Source organism: Halictus rubicundus, chromosome 9 (genome assembly GCF_050948215.1).
Source record: "Halictus rubicundus isolate RS-2024b chromosome 9, iyHalRubi1_principal, whole genome shotgun sequence".
Classification (NCBI taxonomy): Eukaryota; Metazoa; Arthropoda; class Insecta; order Hymenoptera; family Halictidae; genus Halictus; species Halictus rubicundus.
Window position 1 is genome coordinate 369,465 of NC_135157.1, and position 23,852 is coordinate 393,316.

General features: G+C 39.0%; 1 protein-coding gene and 1 long non-coding RNA gene across 2 annotated transcripts in view; both read left to right on the forward strand.

Moving 5' to 3' along the window:
• Positions 1 to 23,852, forward strand: part of LOC143357321 (uncharacterized) — a 214,155-nt gene that overhangs the window by 112,780 nt on the left and 77,523 nt on the right. The window lies entirely within an intron of this gene.
• The window catches only part of Dad (Daughters against dpp), a 128,915-nt gene that overhangs the window by 38,251 nt on the left and 66,812 nt on the right, over positions 1 to 23,852 (forward strand). The window contains exon 3 of the mRNA XM_076793723.1: positions 10,154 to 10,240. Coding sequence (XP_076649838.1) covers positions 10,154 to 10,240 — 87 coding nt within the window. The remainder of the gene's footprint in view (positions 1 to 10,153; positions 10,241 to 23,852) is intronic.

A 23,852-nucleotide genomic window follows, 5' to 3' on the forward strand; every position in this document is an offset into this window, starting at 1 on the left:
TAGAAACAACGCGTCAGAAGTTGAGACGCGGTTAAGGGCAAGTACGCACAGGGCGCCAAGCGCCAGCCGAAGGGAGGGGCCCCCGGTACTAGTAATACGAGGTTCCGGCATACAAGCGAACGTGGTAGGCGCCTGTCGCCTCGGTTGTATGCTTCTCTGCTCGTTTCACCGTCCTTGATATGCTTCTTTCCCTCTCTCCCACTCCTCTCTCTCTCTCTCTCTCTCTCTCTCTCTCTCTCTCTCTCTCTTCCTCTCCTTCTTCCCTTCTCCCTTCTCTTTTTCTTGCTCGCTCCCTTCCTATCTCTCGCCCTGCTCTTTGCCTGTTTCTTTATTCATTCTTAAACTCACTCTTTCGTCCGCTTTCCCCTCCCCTCCACTCCCCCTTTCGCAGAGTCAAGTACTCTCTTCCTTCCTTGCTCTCGGCGTTTCCTCTTTCTCCTTCGCATATTCTAACTTTCCGCCTCTTATGCTCGCGTACAATATCCTTTTTGCATCTCGAATCTGCCGGTTGGAACTTGTTTATGAATTGTACGTAGATCATCTTACGAGGAAGAGTCGAAAAATACCGCTCGTATTTAAAAAAAAAAATGCCGTGTGTATTCAGTATTTCAAGTTATGTTTCTTTGTTTATCGAGACATTTCTCATATCGCGGTAAGTACCAGCTTTTTTGCTGCTACCAACAACCATTTTTGCGTCGCATTTTGGTGTTCTTTAAGACAACCAATTTGTCTGCGATATCGTCTACTGTGACTCACCTGTTCGCATTAACACTTTAATAATAAATGCAGTCTTGTAATTATTGTAAAACAACGTATACCCCCCAGTCACATTTTGGGCTCGGTACGGTTAGAGTTAACCCTTGGCACTCGAGTGGTGACTCTGAAGCACCACTAGAAATTGTTGTGGAATTATTTCAAAGAAATTTCGAAAAATATTACAAAATATTTGTTGCATTACAAAATTTCTATTGAATAGATTACTAAACATTTAAACATTATATATGGAAATCGGATCAGCTTCGTATGAATAAAATGAAAATATTCCAAGACGGAAGAAAAATTGAGTTTTAGAATGAAAATAGCGCCGAGTGCAAAGGGTTAATAAATGTCCAAGGTTTGAAATGGCCCACTAGGGGAATGGGAGAACGGCAACATAAAAGGGGTAAGGTAGAATGGGAGCCAGGTTTTATTCTGGCGACACTGCATAGTAGTTGCAACCAGGCATGTCAGAGTACAGTCCGTACGCTTCCCCCTCCACCAATAGATTCCCCTTTTGGGACTCTCTGCACGAAAGAGAGGACGTCACGCATCCCATCGTGCAGAGAGTCGTCAGAGGAGAATTGAGCCACATTTAGTGGTAGAGGGAGAAGCAGTTTGAGGGGAATAAAAGCCCGTCTGACAAGCCTGGTTGTATGTACCTATTCAGCGAATAGCGAGAATTCGTGTGACTCAACTGTATCAGTGTGTGTGCCTAATTCGCATTCCTTCCGAGTCTCTTCTCGTGAGACATGGACTATACATGAGAAAGAATTTATAACAATCTCTGGTATTATTGGGCGCTAAAAAGAAGTAACTAGGAAGGAATGCGGGAAGGGCACGCCCCAAGCCACACGTATTTTCGGCTCTAGTGAAGTACATATTGGCAAATTGGTCACACATACTACGTATGGGGTGAGATCCCCCTTCCCTCTGTGTTGTCGCAAGTGACTACTTTTCAGCTCCACATAATACCAGGACGAAAAATGTGGTCAGGCGCGTAACATAGTAGACCATATTTTCCCTAACGTATTCTATCGTTCCCTCTCCAAGTTCCTGCTCGTACTCCGCCTTCTCCCTCTTCGTTTTTCGCGTACTCTGCTCAGCCTCTCCTTTCCCTGCTCGTCGACGAACGTCTCACCTGGTTCGGCCAAATGAACGAACTCGAAAACACGCACTCTTGCACTGTCTCTGTCTCGCAGCCGTTTTCTTTCTTTCACGATACGTCCATCTCGGTCGTTCCTGTTCACCGGCTCACTCACTCCTCCTTCGGTCTCTCTGTTCGCGCCACTCGACCAACCCGAGGCTCGCCGATAGGCGGGAGTGGCTGTGCCTCGCATTCCGCTGCCTCCTTCACCGGCTCGATTGCGCTGCGACCATACCGAAAATTCCTACACGGTTTCCGGATTAACAGAAACCGATGTGCTGAGCCTGGTCCCGAAGCCAAACGACCCGACACCAAGCAGAATCCTCAGATTCTCCGTCGCAATCGACCGATTCTCGGCTGCCTCCTCTTCTTCGAACGAAAGTCGAGAGTCTTCTTCGCAATACTCGATTAAGGGGGCTAGGATAAATTCAAATAATGAAATATGTTTGAAAATATTATTCCGCTGTCAAAATAAACTAACATATGATTATTTCAAAGGATATGTAACCAAATAAGATAATATTGTATCTTAACGATTATTTCTCAAATAATTAATTTCGATATTGTCCAATCCGGTTATGTAGTAATAATATTGCCAAGTATTTATGTGCATGTGTGTGAGAGTGGAAAGAATTAGAAGTGTATAACTTATATGAATCTACAAAACACATTTGTTAAATTTTTGTTACTGGTCTCAATAGAAAAATGGTAAAAAGCAACTTTTATTGTTTTCTTTTTTTTTTTCGTAATTCCAACAAAACGTAAATTTTTCCAAAATTTTCATTACACGTCGTCCAGTAAACTAATCCTTCTAGCTTGGCAGAAAAGCTGTAGCCGGATGGCCCAGTTATAAAGAAGTTATTCTGAGTTAAAGTACGTGCCTACAATTATGTGACTGATGGTAGCTACAAATATATGTACGGAAGATAATGCGTGGTATCCGTTTCTAAGAAATGTTATAAAGAGAGACGTAAACATTGCAGTCCTGAAGTGAAACAGAATGAAACGCGACGTATTTTCCCCTCTCGGTTGTACATCTGCACAGGAAGCGTTAACATTACATGTCGTGAGCAGTGTCGCCAGATGAGGGGAGAGAGCTCGAATTGTGGAGGGGAAAAAGTTACCCTCTCTCTGCACGACAAAGACGAAACGCGTCACGTGATCGGGCCATGGCGGAAGCATGGGGGAATAGCGCACGGTAGAAGGGGAAATTAGAGTGGGAGCACTAGTCTTGATCTGACGATTCTGGTCGTGAGAAGTCTCCAGCACATAGTATTTAATATAAATAGTTCAGTTTGTTCGGTTCAAAGAATGGATCGTCCATTTCAGAATTGGCCAGACTTCGCGTAATGCAGAAAAGGTTTATTCAACCTCTAAAGTAGGAAAAGCAAAAGTATTTCATGAAAATAAGAAGACAAAGGGGAAGCATGGGGTAAAATGTCGTTCCTCGAATCATTTCGATATGAAATTTTGTGCATGCCAAAACGTAACTGGATCGAACATTTCGTAAATACCTGAAGAAACGTGTTTAATCGTGACCAACGGCGGTAATGGGTTGCCAAGTTTATGTGTCAATTTGGTCCTTATCGATGCACATTTCCTTTCACGCCATCATCATTTTTCTTAAGTTTTTTTTTTAGAAATAAAACGTGCCTCCTATTTTATTCTCCTTTATAACTCACGAATGAAGGACAGCTGTAACTACACTGTGGATTTTATGCATTTATGACAAAAATGAATGCACGTATTACGACACTATGTGGACATTACTGGAATTGAAGAATGCCGTTGTACTATGATCTACTTATTAAAATGATTAATAGAAGGAATAGGTTAAGGGACCCAATTACTGCGGGGGTACCAATATTAATATACAGTATAGTCTATATTAATTTTACGTATTTTGAAAACATTAATGCTTATTAAACAAGAGATATATAGCATATGTATTAACTAATTTTAATGAAAAAAATGTAATAATCTTTTGTAATATTCATTATGCTTTGAAAATAAGTATAATTCATATAGGTACAGCAATTGAAACCCCCACGGTAATTGGGTTCCTTATTCTACATTGTTAACAACATCAATTTAGAAAATTTTGATTTTGCATAGAGACCCGCACAGTCTACTTATTATAATCTGTCGTGATACAGTTTCGTGATTCATTTTGAAGATCAGCTTAAGTAAACAAAGCAAACAAATTGTATCTTCGCTGATTCTTAAGATTATAAAAATAGAGTACCTCGGTCATTAGATTTGTTTGTCACATGGTACATCGAAGCTGCAAGTTTTCTGATTGCTCTTTAAAAACAAAGTGTATTACACAAATATGCCGGTGATTGTGAAAGTCAATTAATTCGTGCCTTCTTTTTTCGATGTATTTAGTCTTTTGCATTTGACTTGATAAAAAAATATTTTCATGTTTTCACTTTACTATATATATATCTCAATTTTTTCAAAAATATCACTCAACATGTTTATCCACTAAGCTCTTCATTTGTACCTAAGTCAAAATTCCAAGCAAACACATCTTTTTGCTTATATATATAAAATTAAGATTTCCGGGTGGAAGAACATGGTTATGGTATGCTTTAAACACAGAACGTAAGATGAAACAAATGTTACACATTATCTACCGGCGATTATTTTATAATTTTTGGAAGTCTATGGTGCATGGCTGAAGATTTTTTAATGGATCCTTCAAAAGCAACAGAAATTTCGATCGTGAACCACAAGAACTAACCCTCAACAACGTAATCTAATACTTTCATTTGGTATTATTGTTTAGAAGAGGATTTTTAAGCTTGCATTTGGTATAGCACAATTATTGAAAAAGCCTATTAATAGGCTTCCGGTAGGTGAAGTGTTAACATGTTCATCCACTAAGCTCTTCAAATGTTCTTATACCGAAGAGTGGCCATAATATTGTACGAATATTTAAGAATCGCAGTGCTCTCTCAATTTTCCCGTTGTACATTTCGCCTGTCAGCACTTGGGAACAGAAATTTCGCGAAGTTACAGGACAACAAAAAATGTTTAAAAAATCAAAAAAGAAGGTTCGCCTGGAATTCATCGTGAAAGGATTAGCCATACGTCTATTTCGTGGTTCTGGCGCGCATTGGGACTGCGGACACTTCCATGAAATCCCTCCTAAAAATACTTGACGAGAGCGTCGGATCTCATGGCAGCGTTTCTCCTTTTGCTACTGTTGCCCGCCTTTTAGCGGTGTTCGGTTTAGCAGCAGGAAATGCTCCTCTCCCATTGGAACGAGCCGCTGGAATTCAGAAAGAATGCGACCCCCGTTTCGTCCGACTTGTTGTCCTCTGACGTCATCTTCTCTTTTAGTCAATGAATCCCGCCTTCCATGCTTGACGAGCCCTAAAACGATTATTCCACCGGCAATTCTTGAGACAGGAATCGGCCCAGAAAACCGGCCTCCTGGTCGAAATCGCTGCTCGTCGATGCCTTAGCCGCTGCTAACCGACCACCAGACTTCGTTTCTCACTCCCTCCATCCCCCCACCTTTCTCTCTCTCTCTCTCTCTCTCTCTCTCTCTCTCTCTATCTCTATCTCTAGCTCGCTTGCTCGCTTGCTCGCGTTGCTTTCGTTTTCCAACCGAGAGCAAAAACTAGTCGCGTGATCTGGTTCATTCCGCCGATATAGAATTATGCGGTATTAAAACCCGTTCCCGATAATGTTATAACGATGTTTCGGTGCCGTCGACCGGTACACGACGAGTAGAAAATTCGCCGGTATCGTTGTCGCGCGAATCCACGTGTGCGATCCAATTCTTTTTTACGATCCGCCATTATCGACTAAAAAAGATGAAATTAGGGGCGCGGCGCCGCGCTGCACAGCATGCAGTAATGCCCAAAAGCTGGCCAAGCATTAAAAATACTAGAAGAACATTAAAAACCTTTCTAAAAATACCGTGTAAACCGTTAACATTTTAATTAACCGTTCGTGAAGAAAAAATGAAATCTTTTTAAAAAAAGTTGTTTTATATATTCATACAAGAAGGTAAATGTTTTTCTATCTATGAACATTTGTTTAAACATAAAATTGAACAAATTAATAAAATAATAAATACTTGTTTTAATTATTTAAATTATTTCTAGTATGTTTCATCCTGAGAATCAGAATCAATACATTGATTTTCTACTGATGCATCCGTTAGTAGTTGTAAAACTAAAACTAAAACTTCAGGTGGTATTTTTTTCTTAGATATTTTATGTTAAATACAGTGAATCCGCGTTAGACAGTGTATCCCACGAACTCTGTTCACTTGAATATCTTGGTTATTTCAAATAAGACGAGAAAATGTTGCGTACAGAAGTTGTAGCGTTTAAGAAACTACATAATATGGTATAAACGATATTCTTGGAAGCGGAGGCGTAGAGAAGGTATAGAGGTCGTCTTTGTTTTTTTATATGGAATGTCCAATTTTTATGCTCGATTTCGATAGATTGGTGTATTCTGGGTATAAAAGTACTAAAGTGTATTTGTCCTAAAACTTACCGTTGCTGAGATATTTGACTGTTTTCATTACAGAACGTATTCAGGGATATGCTCACTACGTCAAGTGTAAACATTGGTAGGCTTTTCATGAAGAACATTCTTCATTTTTTATTTATTTTGATTCGGACCCTACTTGCATTCATACTGATTAAGAGGTTTTCTCGTTTTTTTTTTGTTTTTTCAGTGTTTTTAAAAACATGTTATACGAAAGAATGTTATATGTGTGCTATATGTATAACTCACGTAATTTTTATTGTTCCAACTTTAAAAACATAATGCATATACTTCAAATACCCATGTATATGTGTGCAAAATGCTGATGCAACATGCCTAATAGTACTTCTGAAAAAATTTCCAAAAATTAGTAAAAAAATCTATTTTAAACGCCTTCGGCGAATCATTATTTTAGACGATTCTGTCACCTCATTTGTGGTCCTTGTACAAGGCGGGTGTGCCTTCCAGAAGAACTATGATTCACCTGGCCACTAATTGAAATGCTTCTTTGCCGTTTCCGCCTATTGAAAATCATTAATCGTTCCGGCGTGTCGTATTCTCGATCGTCGAATTCTTGGAAATTGTCTGGTAGTGCCTCGGCATCCATATCGCGTTGCGGTTAATAAAGTCGTTTTTCGTAATACATAATCGACCCTGTTTTTTCGCTCCCCAATGACTGTGTTTTTCGAATGGTCTTTTCAAAGACCCTGTTTTTCGAGTTGTCCCACCTCCTGAACGCTTTTTCGCTCGGATCATCGGCAACACTTTCGTCGGTGAAACTGCAGAACAACTATTTGTCCTCCGATTTCGATGATTTTTGGATATGTTGTACAAATCGATATTTCGAATAACTTTTTCCTTTGCACATTAGCTGCGGTCTCGCTTAGTTTCCGAGATATTCGCGAAAAACGATCGGTACAATATTATTTCCGTAACTGTCGCAAAGGTCTCTATCGTAATCGTCAAAATTTAATCCCCTCCACTTGAGGGTTCCCCTGGAACCAGTCAAGCGGTAAACACGCTCGACGTACGAGCCAGCGAAGGGTGCAGTATCGGTGAGCTCGCACCAATGAAAGCGAAGCAAAATATTGTAACTTTTCTAATTTTTTATTCTCTCTCTTTTTTATGAAACTTTTACAATCGCGTTCGTGTCGTTTTTCTAATTAAAATCACACCAAACACAATATAACTACGATTATAATTACTTGTTGTACCTTTAACGCATATCTCAAGTCTATTATTACACAAGTAACCATGATTGTAACTATACCGTGTTCGGTATAATTTTAATCAGAAAAACTGGACGAATACGATAGTAAAAGTTCCATTGACGAAAATCCAAAAAAATAAGAAATTCTGATTTATGATTTTAAAAGGCTGAGCTGGCTCGAGTCCTTTGTTGTTTGCCGAATACCCGAACCTCAGTCCCTCTTTACTCTTTCAATCGCTATCCTTCTCTACGTTCGGCGCGCTACAAAGAATGTAGCACCTCTACGAGAACTGTCGCTCGACAGACCCGACGATACGACAGCTACGGAGTGTATTACTTTACTATGGAACGTTGTATCTTGTCTGCCGTGGGTTACCGGGATCCACGAACTATTACTGGGCAAGCTAATGTAGTACTTTCACCGTTCAAACGCGCAGTGTCAAGAATCATTAACTATTAGATAATTATCGTACCGAGTGGACGCCAACATAGTTAGTCACACAGTGACCCACAAAAAAATGTTGTTTTGTTCGTACTTCTTGATGTCTGTAAAAAATATGGGAATAAATTATTTTGTTATTAAAAGACATCTTCTTATGTCATACTAAAAATGTGTCTTCATTTTCATTTTTGCATTGCTTATTGAACGATGCACCATAGTTTATCGACCTTTCGTGCGAAGCATCTTCTTCCTCGGAAAAGTATGAGAAATTGAAAAGGTTCTATTGCTGTGGTGAAAAGCGAATATGTGTTAACGGATACATTGATTTTATAGGAATGAATGAACATTTTTAGATAATCTTTGGTAAAACTTGTGAGAAATTGAATACATTTTTCACCTCTATCTTGATATTTTCGTTGCTAAAGGATACAATAGAATTGTGTAACAACTGATGCGCTAGATTCATCCACAAGAAATCATGCTTTTGCATAATTCAAACAATAAGAATACTGGCAGTTTCCTTGTAAACGTGTTCCTTGAGGGGATTAATTACACAGTTCTCCAGTTCAACTTGAAGAGTCGTAGGTCTGGCTCATGCGAGGAATAAGTAAAATCGTAATTAAGGCTTTCGATGATGCAGTCATGCGTATGATTCTTTATAAACAGAAACGAAGTATGAATCCAATTTTATCTAAAGAAAATATTCAGCGATTAGTTTGGTTCTACGATTTATCCATTGGTTAACGATAAATAAGATTAAGAGGAAACTGATGTATAGTTTCTTGATCTACTATTGAGCTGCGCATAAAAATTTAAAAAGATTTTCCGTGTGGAAAAAATAATAGTAGCACAGAGTCTAATAAAATTCATCAGAGTCTAAAACAGATAAAGAAAACAAGCGGTAAAACAAATGCAGGTTTTAACACGTTGACTGTCACGGTACCTTTCAGGATTCCGTTGTAAAAATCCAATTTAATTTAATCATCATCGCAAAAGACTGTTCTTCTTAAATAATTTATCATTTTACACGCAAATATAATTTCTTAATGCAAAAATCTTATTAATCGTATTATGGCAAGTAAACAAACTACGAGATAACTCGTAGTTGGCGTCCTAGGCAATAACACAGACTACGAGTTATCTCGTAATTGACAGTCAACGTGTTGAAAGCTATTAAAAACTAAACCATCCCACGGGATGCTGCCGCTATTGAAACTACATACGTAATTCAATTACAAGATGATGGTAAATGTTCATCATTTGTTCCAAAATCTAGCGGGACAAAACGATAACACTCCTGTACAGAAATTTAAAATATTAACAAACGTGTGAGTGATATTTTGAATATAGTGGTGGGCTTTCTTTACATTGAACAAGAGCAGTGGTTCTGTTGGGCGAAGGTTTATATCATTTTTTAATACTAAGTCCATTTTTTTTAACGTGATTAATCAATACAACATTTGTTGGAATGTTCTAAAATTATACACCCATTACTTACGATTAATAAAAAATATTAACCTAATATTGTAAAAAAAGAACCTAACTGTATGCCCTAGTAATTATATTACTTAGTATAATATATGTGATATAATGACTTCAAATCTATGCAAATATAAATGTTTTCCATTCTTGTATGGCTTTTAAATGTTAATTTAATTTTTTTCTTACCGGGTATAAACTAGAGGTTTCCATTTGACGTGTTCGTAAATCAACGTGTAGTGAAGAAATCCGGAACAATCCGTTTCCACGAATGTTCTTTTTTTTTTTAAGAACAAAAACCGCAATTATTTCTGCACCAACGTGACATAATTTTGTCGCACGGTGTAACTGGAATAACAAAAAAAGAAAACGCAAAGCAATCGAATAGCAAAGAGTTTCACTCTCGCTAGGACTCGGTTAAGCCGAGACCAGGCTAACAGATCCTGGGGATTCATGGAGAAAAATGTGGCGTGGATTTTCTCCCGAAGCGAGCACGGGAAGAAGGGTTATCCGGGCACAGGGAGAAATAAACGAAAACGAGGAAAGGAGAGAGGAGGCGCATTTCACGAGGGAAATTTCTAAAGGGGTTGCCGTTTATTTTCAGATCGCGCGCCCAGCGAAGGGGATCAACGTCGGTGCAAAAACAGCACACCCCTGCCACTTCCCGGCTCCCTTACCACCAACGGAGAAGGTAACTATGTGTTCAAGGTTATACATACTCGTTCTCGCTTCTATCATCGTCGTCCGAGAACGTGAAACGACGCGCGAACGAAAACGCGGGCTGCATAGAAAAGGAACCTGACAAACGTCACACTTCGTATCCAACCCGTTGGCCGCAGTCCTCTGCGTCTCTGAGTCCTTTAGTCCGGGTCGTGTTCCACTCGATAGATGTCCCTCTGCCATGATTTCGCGACAATTATCGCCCTAATTACCGATAACCTTCTCCTTGGACGTTCTTAACACATTATGGTCCGGGATTCATTACAGATTGAGTTGTTGCGAATGACAATGTTCATTAATCGGCCATTTAGTCCATTTTTCAGTCCACCCGGGAAATTACATAACAATTTGCGAATACTAATTTTAACAGACATGCAGCTTAAGTGTTCTATTCACAGGTCACCCTATATGTCTCTAGCATTTCATGAGCAACCGACAGAAACATATTTTTATTTTAAAAACCCGCCGAACGTTGGAAAAGTGAATTCATTCAGGTTTATTCAGATTTTGTATGGTTCTTATCGTAACACACGCTTGAATAATGAAACTTATTTAATCGTTTCCTTTGATATTGTCTTTCTAATATCAATAATGATAAAGTAAAAAATACCAGTCGTTTCACCGTGGTAAGTTTAGCGTTAAACGAGGATCCAGCGTTCTTTCTGGTGTCGAGTCAAACTCGCGAAGCTTGGATCGCACGAACGATAGAATCGATCAGTGATTGATAGCGTCACTCGGTGTAAAGGGATTAGTTACGGTGAAAGCCAAATTCGGTAATGAGGAGAGCAGCTTTTAAAGGACCAACGAGCCAGGACGTTTCGCGCGGGGGAACATTTATAGATCGCGATGAGGGAGTTGATATTTTGGGGCCTCAGGTTTTGTTAGGCTCGTTTTTGTTACGGTAGCAGAAGGCAAGTCCAACTAAGTTAGCAAATCCAATTTTCGCTCGTGCTTTCGTCCTTTGGTTATAATTTTATTCCCGATTATCGTTGTGTTTCAGACTTGATCACCGCACTAGGTACATTTTAGCCGTTCGGATAACGTCTATTTTTTAAATTAAATTCCATCGATTCTTGTTCTAGCTACTTGAGATTAGATAATACATTTTATAGTGGAAGAGGCGTGTACTGATTGTTAGTACTAGAAAATACATATATAATGATATCAAATAACTTTGGCAGAAAGAATTGTATACATCTACTGCGCGGATTTTATGTGGACAAAATCGGTAGATCTAAATCATGGTTTATTTTATTAACATCATTAAGAGAACAAGTTTATTCTCATCCAAACCGAGGGATTTAATATCGGTATTATTCTGATACCGATATTGTGCCAGTAAACCTATACCAAAACCGATAACAGTATTGCACCGATACCGGTATTTCACCGATGCCGGCATTGTACCCATACCGGTATTACACAGACACTGGTATTATACCGAAAACCGAAATAAATACCGGTATTTAAGCTTCGTGGCCATAAACGAGATATTCCGCAACTCGTAATGCTAGAACCAAAAAATACCGGTATAATATCGGTATTTCGTATACCGGTATGAGTCCGTGCGTGTAACTGGCGAAGATCATTTTTATTTCGTATGAGGATTTGCAGTTTCTTCGGAAGAAAATGTTGGTCGGCGACAATTCTTCAAATAAAAGATGACGATAAGGACATTGAAAACAGCGTTCGCCGACGACTTCTATTTTAAATGGCTGGAAAAAAATGGCAAAGACAAAAACTTCAATGCCATTAAACGCATCGTCCCGAAAAAAGACGTTTCCCATGTATTTACACGTCATTATTGATCGCCGATAAGAAACGGTCCCTGTTCGTCGGCACTGTTAATGATTACAAAAGATCACGATTAGCGTCAATCACTCGGTGATTTTATGGATCGTTTCTCCCAACACGTTTTACCGTTTCGAATATGCAAACAGCCGGTTAATGCGATCGCGGACGATTCAACGTTTAAACAGAGACCGGACGACCCGCTAATAGTTGACCGACGCGAAAGCAAAAAAAGATAAGAAAAAAAAAAGAAAAAAAAAGAAAAAAAAAAGAAAAAAGGAGGAAGACAGAAACAAGAGAAGAGAAAAAGAAAAAAAGGAATCTGTACACCGTGTAAATTCCGTTCATTAGGCTTAACGGTTGTTCCCCGTGTAGATCGATCCTCCGGCTACGCCATTGGTCAGTGCCTACGCCTATATCCACGTGGTTAACCTTGAACGATGCTACGAGCGATTTCTTCTCTTCGTCTTTCGCCGCGTTTTTCACTTCCGTGTCCAAGAGAACAGAGACCATCGGAAAGGTTCCCGGCTGAACTGGTTTGCAGGTCCGTCAGGACTTTCCGAGAGATCTTTAAAGAATTATTGACCGGGACACCGCAAAAATTTATCCCTGGACGGTCCTCGGATACTCGGGTCCTCGGTTTAACCAAGACCCGTTCACCAGTCCGAAAGACGGTCGTCCCAGTGGTTCTAATGTTGCTGCAGAACGAGGATATTCGGATTTTTGCTCTTGTTCTTCCACGATCGCATTCGCAATGTCAGATGAGAGAGTGTCTCCGTTAACGGGGTATACAACCCTGTGAGCCTAATAAAGTGGAGTAACTCGAACATTTTTTTTTCGCATATAAAGATACTGTAAAAAAAAAGATTTTTTTATAGTGAACATTAAGCAATATTTTAGCTTTATTTTTATTTTATTTTTTTTATATGTCCAGCAAAACCTTAGTGGCTTGAACCCAGCGGTAAAAGTGACTGAAATATAAAAATCAAAGGGAAAAAAAGCAAAGGGTTAACTTAAACGAAAATATCTTTAATGTAGCGTACGACTTTTTTTGATATCTTAATTTGCCGAATTTTATAAATATTTAGTTGATTTTGTAGTTTTTTTGCTATCGTCAAATAATGTGTTGATCAATTACCATATTTTGAACAAATATCACATAATACTATCGTCAATGTGTTGTATTTTCATTCATATAAGAAGAATGCACGATACCCGCATTGATTGACGTTGAAATAAAATTGATGTAATAGTAAAATGAGATATCCTAATAAAAACTGAAGATAGTACCATAAAGATCAGCTTCATGCCTAAAAATAATGTACATTATACTTGACGATTGTAATAGTATATTTCTGCAACTGTACGCTATTGCATATAGTTTTATTTTCAAACTCCAAATTCGTGTAAAAGATCGTAAAGACTAAATTTAGTAAATTGTCTTTAATGGCTTTAAAATTAATTGGTTTTAAAATTGAATGGGAACCTCGAATAAGAGTCTCCGTTATACGCATAATACATGCAATGGGACGGGTGTTTTAGTGGTCCTTTGATCAATTTTTTCAAGAAAGGCTTATCGTAGAAATAAGTATTGTTTTTTTTTAATTTTTAAAGTTGCATCAACCTCACAAGGGTCTTTAGCAACTGTAAGTTTGTACATGAGTGGTTGCTTTGTAGATTAGATTAATTAATTTCGTGTGTTTCAATAAATTGATTAGCAGGACTTCTGGGAGTCTGGTAAGAATAAGTATGTATATCTATTAAAGTTTTGAAAGATATTGTTTTTTCAATTCGTACTAGGATTCGTACAATGTTTCGTGTGTACATCACCTGCCATTTACCATTCTGCTGGTATCGAATTTGGAGGATACTTTCCAACGTAGCGCTGAAAGCTTTCTAAAATGAAAACGAAATTTTCCCAAAATCATGTTGCCGTTTCAATGCTGCGGCCACAAGAGCGAAGAACAATTTAATGTTTGAAAGGGGACGCGTGTTTAAGCGGTGTACAACGCAACGCAGTGCTACGATCGCGAAGAGCGTCGTCATCTTCCAATTTCTCTGCTCCTCCCGGCATCAGCGACGTCGCGGATCTCGCGCAGCGATGCAGAATCTTGATTACGCCGAACGAAGGAGAGCAAGGTCAAAGATCGAGATTCTTGGTGAAGAATTAATGCCCGCAGCGGCTGCATAATTCCAAGCAATATCACCGTTCTAAAAATACGGTCTATCTCGCTTAGAAAGCCTCGTCGGACAAGGTGGATGCGCGGCGTTAAATACGAGGCACGAACACGGACGAAAGTGTTCCTTCGAAGACGAAGAAATTTCCTCGGTCACGCGCGTTCCAGCGGGCTGACGTGCACGCAGGTTTTCACGCATGACGCAGTCGCGCGATTCGCGAACTCTTCGTTTTTCGTCACTTTGTTTCTCTCTCTCTCCCTCTCTTTTTCTCTTTCTCTCTCTCTCTCTCTCTCTCTCTCTCTCTTTCTCTCTCCCTACCTCTACCGCAATTTCCTTTTCCCTCTCCCTCCCTCACTCGCGGTCTTCATCTTTCTCTGTCGCTCCCTTGCGTCGCGTTCTTCGTCTCTCTATCTTTCTTCCTTCTTGCTTGTTGGTTCGTGGAATGCCAGAAACACTTTTGGCCGCGACTAGAACGAGGAAAGCAGTGCACTCGCCCGCCGCGACAGCTCCATTCCGCTTCCACGCATTGCAACCGCCCTTAAAATCGGTTCTCGATTTTACACTCCGCGGCAAAAAGATAGCACTTCTTACATTTTTCAAAGTTCTCTGGCAAATCCAGTAAAAATATAGTTTTCATGTCGCAACTATTTTTGGGTCGCGTATAATAGTCAAGAGTTAAGATTCTCCAAGAAAGATAGATATACAAATAGTATGAACCATTTTAATATACACTCTGAGCCAAAAAGATAGCACACATTATATTTTTCAGTTTCCTAGTAAAAAAACTGGTAGAAGTACATTTTTCATGTCGTTACTAGTTTTGGGCACGCCTGTATGTACAACATGCTCATTATTGTTCACAATATTCACTTGGACGAAATTCTACGACTGTAAACGTGTAGTACGCAAACGGGACAAATGATAGCACGAAGAACGAAATCTACGCTTCTCAGTTGTACATGAGCTACTGATTGTGAGTAACAAGTATCGAACGTGAAACATAGTTAATAAGAGTTTAACATAGTTTTTGTGATTTACATTTGCAAAAAAATAGACAATAGATTAATCAAAATGGGCCGTGGAAAGTAATGAAGTGCTCGTGATATGTGTACCACATCGACACTAAAAATTGAACAATATCCGATGGCACAAATATCAAAAGTCACAAACAGAATTCGTAAGGTTACAATTAGACAACGGGTCTTTATGCACAATAAACATTTTCTATCTGAATTGCTACAAACTGGAGTAAAATAGAAAATTATTTTCCTTCTTAATATGTTTAATAGGCTGAAAGTAATATAACGGTATTATTAAATTCGTCTAATGTTTTTACTGTTTTAAGTTACGCCTACTTATGTCATAGTCGCATAAAATCTACTGTTTAGTTATAACGGAGTTACTGAAAGATCCAGAAAATTATGGGCACGAGAGTTCTGGACGTCCGCAGAGCCTATCTGCTTGCTAACGATGGGCGGCGATGAAAACGTCATTAAATTCGAAGGTGACTGCGAGACAAATTGCACACAATATTGATGCAGACACTACATGAAGAACGTGAGACGCATTTTAAAAAGTGTAAACACTTAGCAAGCAGAAAATTCCAGAAGAATTCGTATTTGAATGAGCAACATAAAGTCAAACGTCTGCCATTTTCAGAGAAGGATATAACTGTGAAGGAAAAAATACTGAAGAGTCATATTTACGAACGAGAAGAGATTCGATTTACAACTTGGCAGATAAACCTGATAGTCACAATTATTATTATCACGATTTGAAACACGAGCAACAAATTTTGCACCATCGTCAAGTGGAAGGTAGTGGCGCAATAATTTGTTCCAGTACAGTGAATTCCTGACATAAATCCCTTGCGCTGTTCTGGCGAGGGACATGTAGACGAAATCTGTGGTTCTCGCCGAACGTTTTGGTATCGTTGATCGTGTTGCTATGATCGTGTATGGTATCCCATTGGTCGTGTTTGGCATCATTTTAATCAGAAAATTCAACAAATATATTGGTGAAAGTCTTGTCAAAAAATAATTCGTAATAAAAAAGTTTAAGTTTTGATTTATAGGCCTGAGCTCACGTCAGTCTTTCATCTTTCCAGAACGCTTCGACTCTCCGCGTCTCTTTCTTTCCCATACGCTGTCCTTCTTTGCGTCGGAAACTTTAATCGTTCATTACACAAGTAAATATCATCGGAATTATATCAAATTTAGTATCCTTTTCGTTAGACAAATCCCACGAATATGTTAGTGAAAGTCTCATAAAAAATAATGAAATATAAAGAAGTTTTGTAATTGGATTAGTAGTGGTCTTCTGGTCTCACATCGATATACGCGACCCTATTATGTTACACTCCTCGGCGGTGACGGCTCTCGAGCTTCGGCCCCACCTTCGGACCTTTAAACACGAGGCTTGTAGTGACTTATATCGGGAATTCACTGTATTGACTAGTATGGGAAAATTGGCATCACATTTATTGCTGGAAAAATGAATAGCACAAAGTATTTAGAAATTATTGGTGAACAAATAAACGCGCATGCTACAAGTATTGCTGAAAAGAAATTAATTTTCGAACACGGAAATGCTGTGGTTCGTACTGCAAAGGTTGTGAAGGAATACCTCTCGCTCAGAAAAATTCAAATTTTAGATTCTCCAATAAGATCTCCCGATCTCAAAATTATTAAAAATAGATGAGGGATCTTGTCACAGTAGTGTACAAACTAGCAGGCAATTTGAAACTGTTGAATGATTTTAAACAAAGAGAAGTGGGAAAAATTGAAAAGTATGAAGAAATGATTGTTAAGGAATCCACCCGTTACAAATCTCCGATGAGCGAGCGCGAGTCCGTCGATTAGTAATAGCGAGCGCGAAACACACGGACGCGGCGCTAAGCGAACATACATTCGCAAACACGGATCGGCTACGCACTGATCTACGCATCGATCACGCACATCGATCAGTAGCAGCGCCCCGCTGATCCGTTATAATTACAAAATGATCCTGTTGTCGGACCTCGATCTTCGAATTTGTTAACCTACGGATTCGGTAATCATCGCTCCCGTGCTTCTCCCGGGATTCTCGTGTACGACGTGCACATAATTCGTGAGCGGCATTCGTCGAAACGTACGTTACTTGACCAGTGAGCCTGCACCTTTTCACTAAAACTATCACTGTATATCCTCGTCAGGATAGTTCCACCTATCCACCTTCATCATCGCCACGCGCAAACAATGATATAAATCTTCATCCAACAGAATCACTGCTCTTATTCAATGTAAAGAAGGTGCACCGAAATATAATTTTCAAATTTGTTGATATCTTGAGTTTCTATACACATGTGCTAATATTTTGTCCCGTTAGATTTTGGTGCTATGTAGCTATTATGTTATTTTTATTAAATGAAACTAAATACATACAAAATATCAGTATGATTGCTTCCTCCAGCCTTTTTGCAAAAGAAACGTGAATTCACATAAACATCTGTAAGCCACCGAGCGTTTTGAACTTCATACTCGCACATTTTGCATAAAATAGCTTTGCTCACGCCTTCCGTTCGCGCGATAAAAGTTTCACCCTGAAAAGAAAATTGTTCGTCGGTAATCTTCGAATCAGACTCGACAAATTGGCGAGTCGACTCAAAAAGATTACGCGGGGAGGCGAGTCATAAATTAATAGCTACGTCAGAGGCGTACGCATGCATCTGCATCGCAAAACAATGCTGTTTGCGACGCGCGGACGCACGCTAAGAGGGGGGGGGGGGGAGGGAGAGAGAAACGAGAAGTACGTGTAATACCAACAACGCGCGATGCGATTGTAAATTGCTCAATACTCGAGACGCTCGGTGAGATAATTTTTAACCGCCTCCTTCGATTGCACTTATCCGACGATGTCGCATACATTATATTTATCGCCGCGTGAGAAGACAAGCACAAATTTTTTACGTGTCATTCGAATCGTGTGTATTTTCCTCGGCCGGTGCAACGTGCACTGTACACGATCGAGTCAACCGCTCGGCGTTCGCGAACAAATTTCGGAAACTCGACACGGGCCATGTCACGGGTCCGCGACGATGAGCAATCGAAATTTCTCGAAGATGTGAGTTTTCCTCGTTCGTCGAAGACCTTTACATTTGCTATCTGCCTTTGCCAATGCAAAGGCCACTGAGTAGTGGCGACGTCAGAAGTCCCCAAGCCAGCTTCAAGTTGCGTTCGCGACGAATGCACTCTTTAATGATCTGTGGAACACAGCGGCGAGAACGAGATTGAAATTCTGCCGTTTTATTTGTCACCCCTTTTCGAAATTATTCTTCACCGGTGACAGTTCTCTGATCCAGACCGTGGCATTAACCCTTGCTGACACCCTATGTCTCGACGGTCTCGACGTTGGCCTTTGCATATATAATTATTTATTTCACTGATTTACATTTTTTCATGCCACAATCACATGATATATGAGAACAATTGCTAATAATAATAATTCTGCAATAAAAGATAACAACACTTCGAACCGTAGAAGGTTAGTCCTTAAATGGCACTGTGCTTCTAAAAGTCTGCATAAATGTTCTCAGATATCTTTGAGTATGTAATTTAAAACTATATGATCCAAATGTATTAAATAAGTTAAAGAAACTTGATATTTGCAATTATCGTGCAATGAAGTAACGTTAGTTACTGTACAGAAATTTTGTTGGGGTCATGAGAAACCCCAGTATACCAATTAAGTGTTAACAAACGTCGACACAAAATTAGAAAATGTTTGCCTTTAATTCGTAAAGAGTATTCAAATAAGAATTGCGAACATTATAGAGAACCGATTGTAGTTCAACAAAAAATTGCATATTAAATCAATTGACGCAAAAAATATGCATCCATGGTATACTACTCCGAAGCTGAAGAGGACACGTGGAGCGCAAACTCCTTTAGAACATATTAACGCAATTTGATATTTTTAGTGTTGCCATTAATACTACCGTGTGTGGTTTGTAAATCGAATTGGCAGATACTTGTTAGGAAGTAACAATGCGACCGCTCGTGTACCCGTACACGCAGAGTCAACAATATTATTCTTGAAGCAAAAACAAAAAATAAATTCCGCGGTTGTAGACTAGAACATAAACGTATCTGCATGTGTCACCGTTAAACTAGAATACTTTCGTTACTCGATATTTTCTATCATACAATTTCCAAAACGGCAAATGATAAGCTTCTCATCAAATTCTCGAATCGGAAGCCACACCTGTGGTTTCATCGACGACGTTCACCCGATCCCGAAAAACCATTCCGCTCCTTCACGCTCGCAGATTACACGACGTTGCGTAAGACAAAAGGAGTTTTCGATCCTAAAGAATCGATATATCGGAGACCACAGCCACAATCACCAATCTCCCGAGGCACTCGTTGAGGCCTTTGGCAATCTTTCAAACAACATTCCATAAACAAAAGATCACATGACTAACATACCGACGAAGCCCGACCGCGCCCGCGCATACCGGCCCATCCGCGTCTGCCCGAAAATCCGTTTTCCCCAGGAAACACGCGGACTGGTTCGCCACCGGCTAAAAACCTCGGATGCGAGCCATCTGTCGATGCATTAGAAAGATAGAAAACGGTCCGATGAAGCCGGGAAGACCGGCGTGGATCGCCGATGTAAAACAAAGAACATTAATAATAAATAATGACGTCAAATCTCTGTCATAAGTGGAGGAGAAAAAGAGGAGCAAGACGATGAAGAAGTAGAAGAAGTAGAAGAGGAGGACGAAAAAGAAGAAAAGGAAGAAGAGGTTCGCCACGGCACGGCACGGCACGGCACGGCGCAGCACGGAGCGGCGTCCTGAATCAGGACGAACAGGTCGCGCGAGCAGGAAAGAGAGGGAAAGCCAGCCAAGCTCCCGGGATGCAGGTTTCAGAATGGCACAATAGGTCGGCTAAGGTGGGTGGCATTCGGCGCGACTGTTTGAGGGAACAGGGGGACCCTGGCGCCAGACAGCTGCCGCGTGTCTCGACCTCGCTCGCTCGCTCGCTAGCTAGCTCGCTCACTCGCTCGTCCGTTTCTCGTCTCGTTTCGTCTTGTCTCGTCTTGTCCCGTCTCGTCTCGTCTCGTTTCCGCCCCTCTCACCCCCGATCTATGCTCGGCCCTCTTCGCTGCCCGCAGCCCCCGCCCCATCGCCGTCGCTGCTCGGTCTTCTCGGCCCACCATAGCCCGTATATTCGCGCTATGTATATGTGTCTTCGCTACGCCAGCGTACAGCGCGTATCATAACCTGCGTCCTCGTCGACGCAACGACGCACAGTGGGCTAGAATCGTAAAAATTCGGACTAAATTTTAAACTACCAAAATGTATGAAATTTTGGTTACAGTTTCTTAAATGTATATATTATGTTATAGTATGAGTCGCAGCAAATTTGCTAAGAACACTTTGAAATCGAAAAAGACGCTCTAGAACAATCATCACATTTCCTTTTGATGCGCGATATTTAACTACAGACGAGGGTTATCTCAAATCTAATTAACTTAGTCTTGAATAATACCCTTTCGATTATATGTACATGTAAAAGAAATAAAGTTGTTCAAGCACCCATAAAACTACCCTTTCGTAAATATCAATTTGCGCGAAACTATTTGTTAGTACCTACTTGAAATACGTGTATACAATTTTCTTCCTAAGTTTGCCTAAACAGAAGTTATAGTAATATATCTGTAACAATGCAGGGTCATTTCATTTCCTTTAACCAGCTCAGTGCATCTTTCCAGCCTGTATTGTTAAAATTTTTTTTCATGAAATCAAGACCGAAAAAGTTATTTTCAAAATGACTACTAAAGAAAATAAAAAAATAAAAAATTAAATAGAAAAAATCATTTAAATAATAATTTTGAATTGAATTATTTACACTGTTTTTCCATTGGTTAGAATCTGAAATATCTGAATTGATAAAATCTGAAATTGAACTGTCATCATCTGATACTGATACTGGTATTACGGTAATGTAATACCATTAATGACGTCTTTTTATTTAGTAATAATTTTATTAATTTTTGTGTTAATCTTTTCTCCGGAAGACAAAACAAGGTTTTTGTAATTTCAAGAAATCCCTTAGTCATTTGGAATTCGTTTAGAACGAGCAGATATATCAAACTAGGCGAAAATCTTAACTTCTGTTTATAATAAATTGTTAAATATTGAATTTTGAGGCCAAGTTTATACGACATTAATTGCTTAAAATTACATTCTAAACCAACTAGCAAAGCCTTGTTTCGATTGCATGAAACATCCCTTGTAAGGGTAGTTTTTTTAAGGGTAGTTTCTTGCCCCAATGAAAAAATAATGCTAGAAATGTAATCTGCGATCCCAAAATCCCTTAGAACTGTCCTGTTTATAAATAAAGGTGTATCGTTAAGGGATTTATGAATTTATTCCGGGTTTTTACGATTCCGGTCCACTGTGCGACGACCAACTTTTTCTCGCCCCACGTTACTCCATCTTCGAAAGCATTTTCATCGATATGAAATATTGATTTTCAAATAGTAAGACATCTATCTCGAACGTTGCTGGATTAGCCTAACAATGATTCCTCGAACTCCTCCCCGGATGGGAAAAATTTTATAAGACCATTTATCGCCCCTTATGCCCTAGAGCACTTCGAAATTACTGATTTTGGTTCAAAAGGTCATTACAAGGACAAATAAGTTATTCGAGCGTTTCGAGGCAAACCGGGCACACCGTACATACTTCTTTTATCCATAATTTTAATAATATAGCAATCTGAAAGGTATAAGCGGCAATAAATAATTTGATGACATTTTTTAAATATGAGAAATAATAGGTTCAAAGAACATTCTTCACTCCCAATCATTCACGTAACGGCCTTGGGGCTCACGAGTTTTAGAGTCATGGGAGCATTCCTACTCGGAGCATCCGATTGTCGATGATTTATGAGATGAAGAACTTTTAGATTATTATAGATCAAGATTTTGAAGTTTTATATGAAATTGGGAACAGCAATTCTAGCGGACAGATTTTAATCGTTGTTATATACCTATCTGGTTCTTAATGAATTTGAGGACCCGGCATTTTCAAAAACAGTCGTCAGTGAACTTTGTATCATTACGTATCATTCGCTACACGACGACGATTTGAAATTCTCCCGACTTTTCAAAGATTGTCAAAGTAGTGTATCCAGCCAATAGGCCATAAAAATTCAGTTTCTTCTTATCAATAAAGAGCCCTTAACAGCAGGCTTCCTTATAGAGAAAGTTTGAAATTAACTTCACACGAGATCCAATGGGGCATGCTGATTTCTTGCAATTGACTGGGAAATAAATTTAGAATTATGCTAGTAGAATGATCGAAAAAATTTTTGTATTTCACGAAAATATTTTCAAACTGATACCACAACTTTAGGTTGTTCAATATGACTTCAAGACTACAACAAATCTATTGTAAAAAATGTGTAGGATTAGCTCAATAAAACTATCAGTAAAATATTAATATTAATTACGAGAAATATTCAATTTGATATTTCCAGATAAATTTGGTCGATAGTGTAAAAATTTAGTTTATCGAATAACTGAGGTAGTACCAAATAAAAGAAAGTTTAGCCATTGCTTGTATCAAACATTTTTAATATTTTTGTTTAATTACATCATGTTGATGAAAAGTGTTAGGATACTGTATTGAACAAATTAATTTTCCGTGACATATTTCAAATTTTATTCAACGTTAATGTATCTTTTGAATAAAATTGGAAATAACTCACGAAATATTAATTTTTTAAACATAGTGTCCTAACACTTTTTTCTTTAGAATGGAACGAGAAATTAATTAATGTAACAAAATTTGTAGGGTTCCATTTAGAGAACAGGTAGTACAGTTGCACTTTATAACTGCACCGATGTACTCCTGTAAAAACTCACAGTACTTGATGACAGAGCTTGTTAAACAATGCAAAATTATCCTCTACAATTTTGTTTCTATCTGCAAAAGGAACAAAGTTATATAGTTCAATTACTAGATCCACCCCGTATGTACACTGTACTATTATTCATATTTAATACACGGCCACATAATTCAACGATCATATTCATGATTTTGATCGAATATTTTCTGCCGGGGGGAGTATTATGGTGTAACTTAGTTTCGAGAGACGAAATTATTGAAATTGTAAGGCATCGCATCGGTGTATTTATGATACGCACTGTACGTGTACGTGCATACATACGCGACATGCTTGTATGGTATGTACATATGTACATAGCACATACATATTCGCAGCCGACTCGACTCAACTCGCTATTTTATTGATTTATTTTGGTGCTAGGCCTTTGTCGCGCTCACACGCGTGCTCTCGGTCGGCGCACAGTATTAAGAATCGCCAATCTAGCTAGACAAAATTCAAAATGGCCAATTTTACAAATGAAAATAATAATCACATTTTCATAGACGTTCCTTTATTTTTGTCCCTACAATTGACTCGGAATGTTTTTATTTTGCAAAAAGGCCTGTCAACTTTGGGAGTTTATTTTTCGGCCTACGATAAAATTACGTTCGGATAATGTTTCGAAAACTCCTCGATGTCAGCAATAATAATATATAATAAAAAAAATATAGGTTA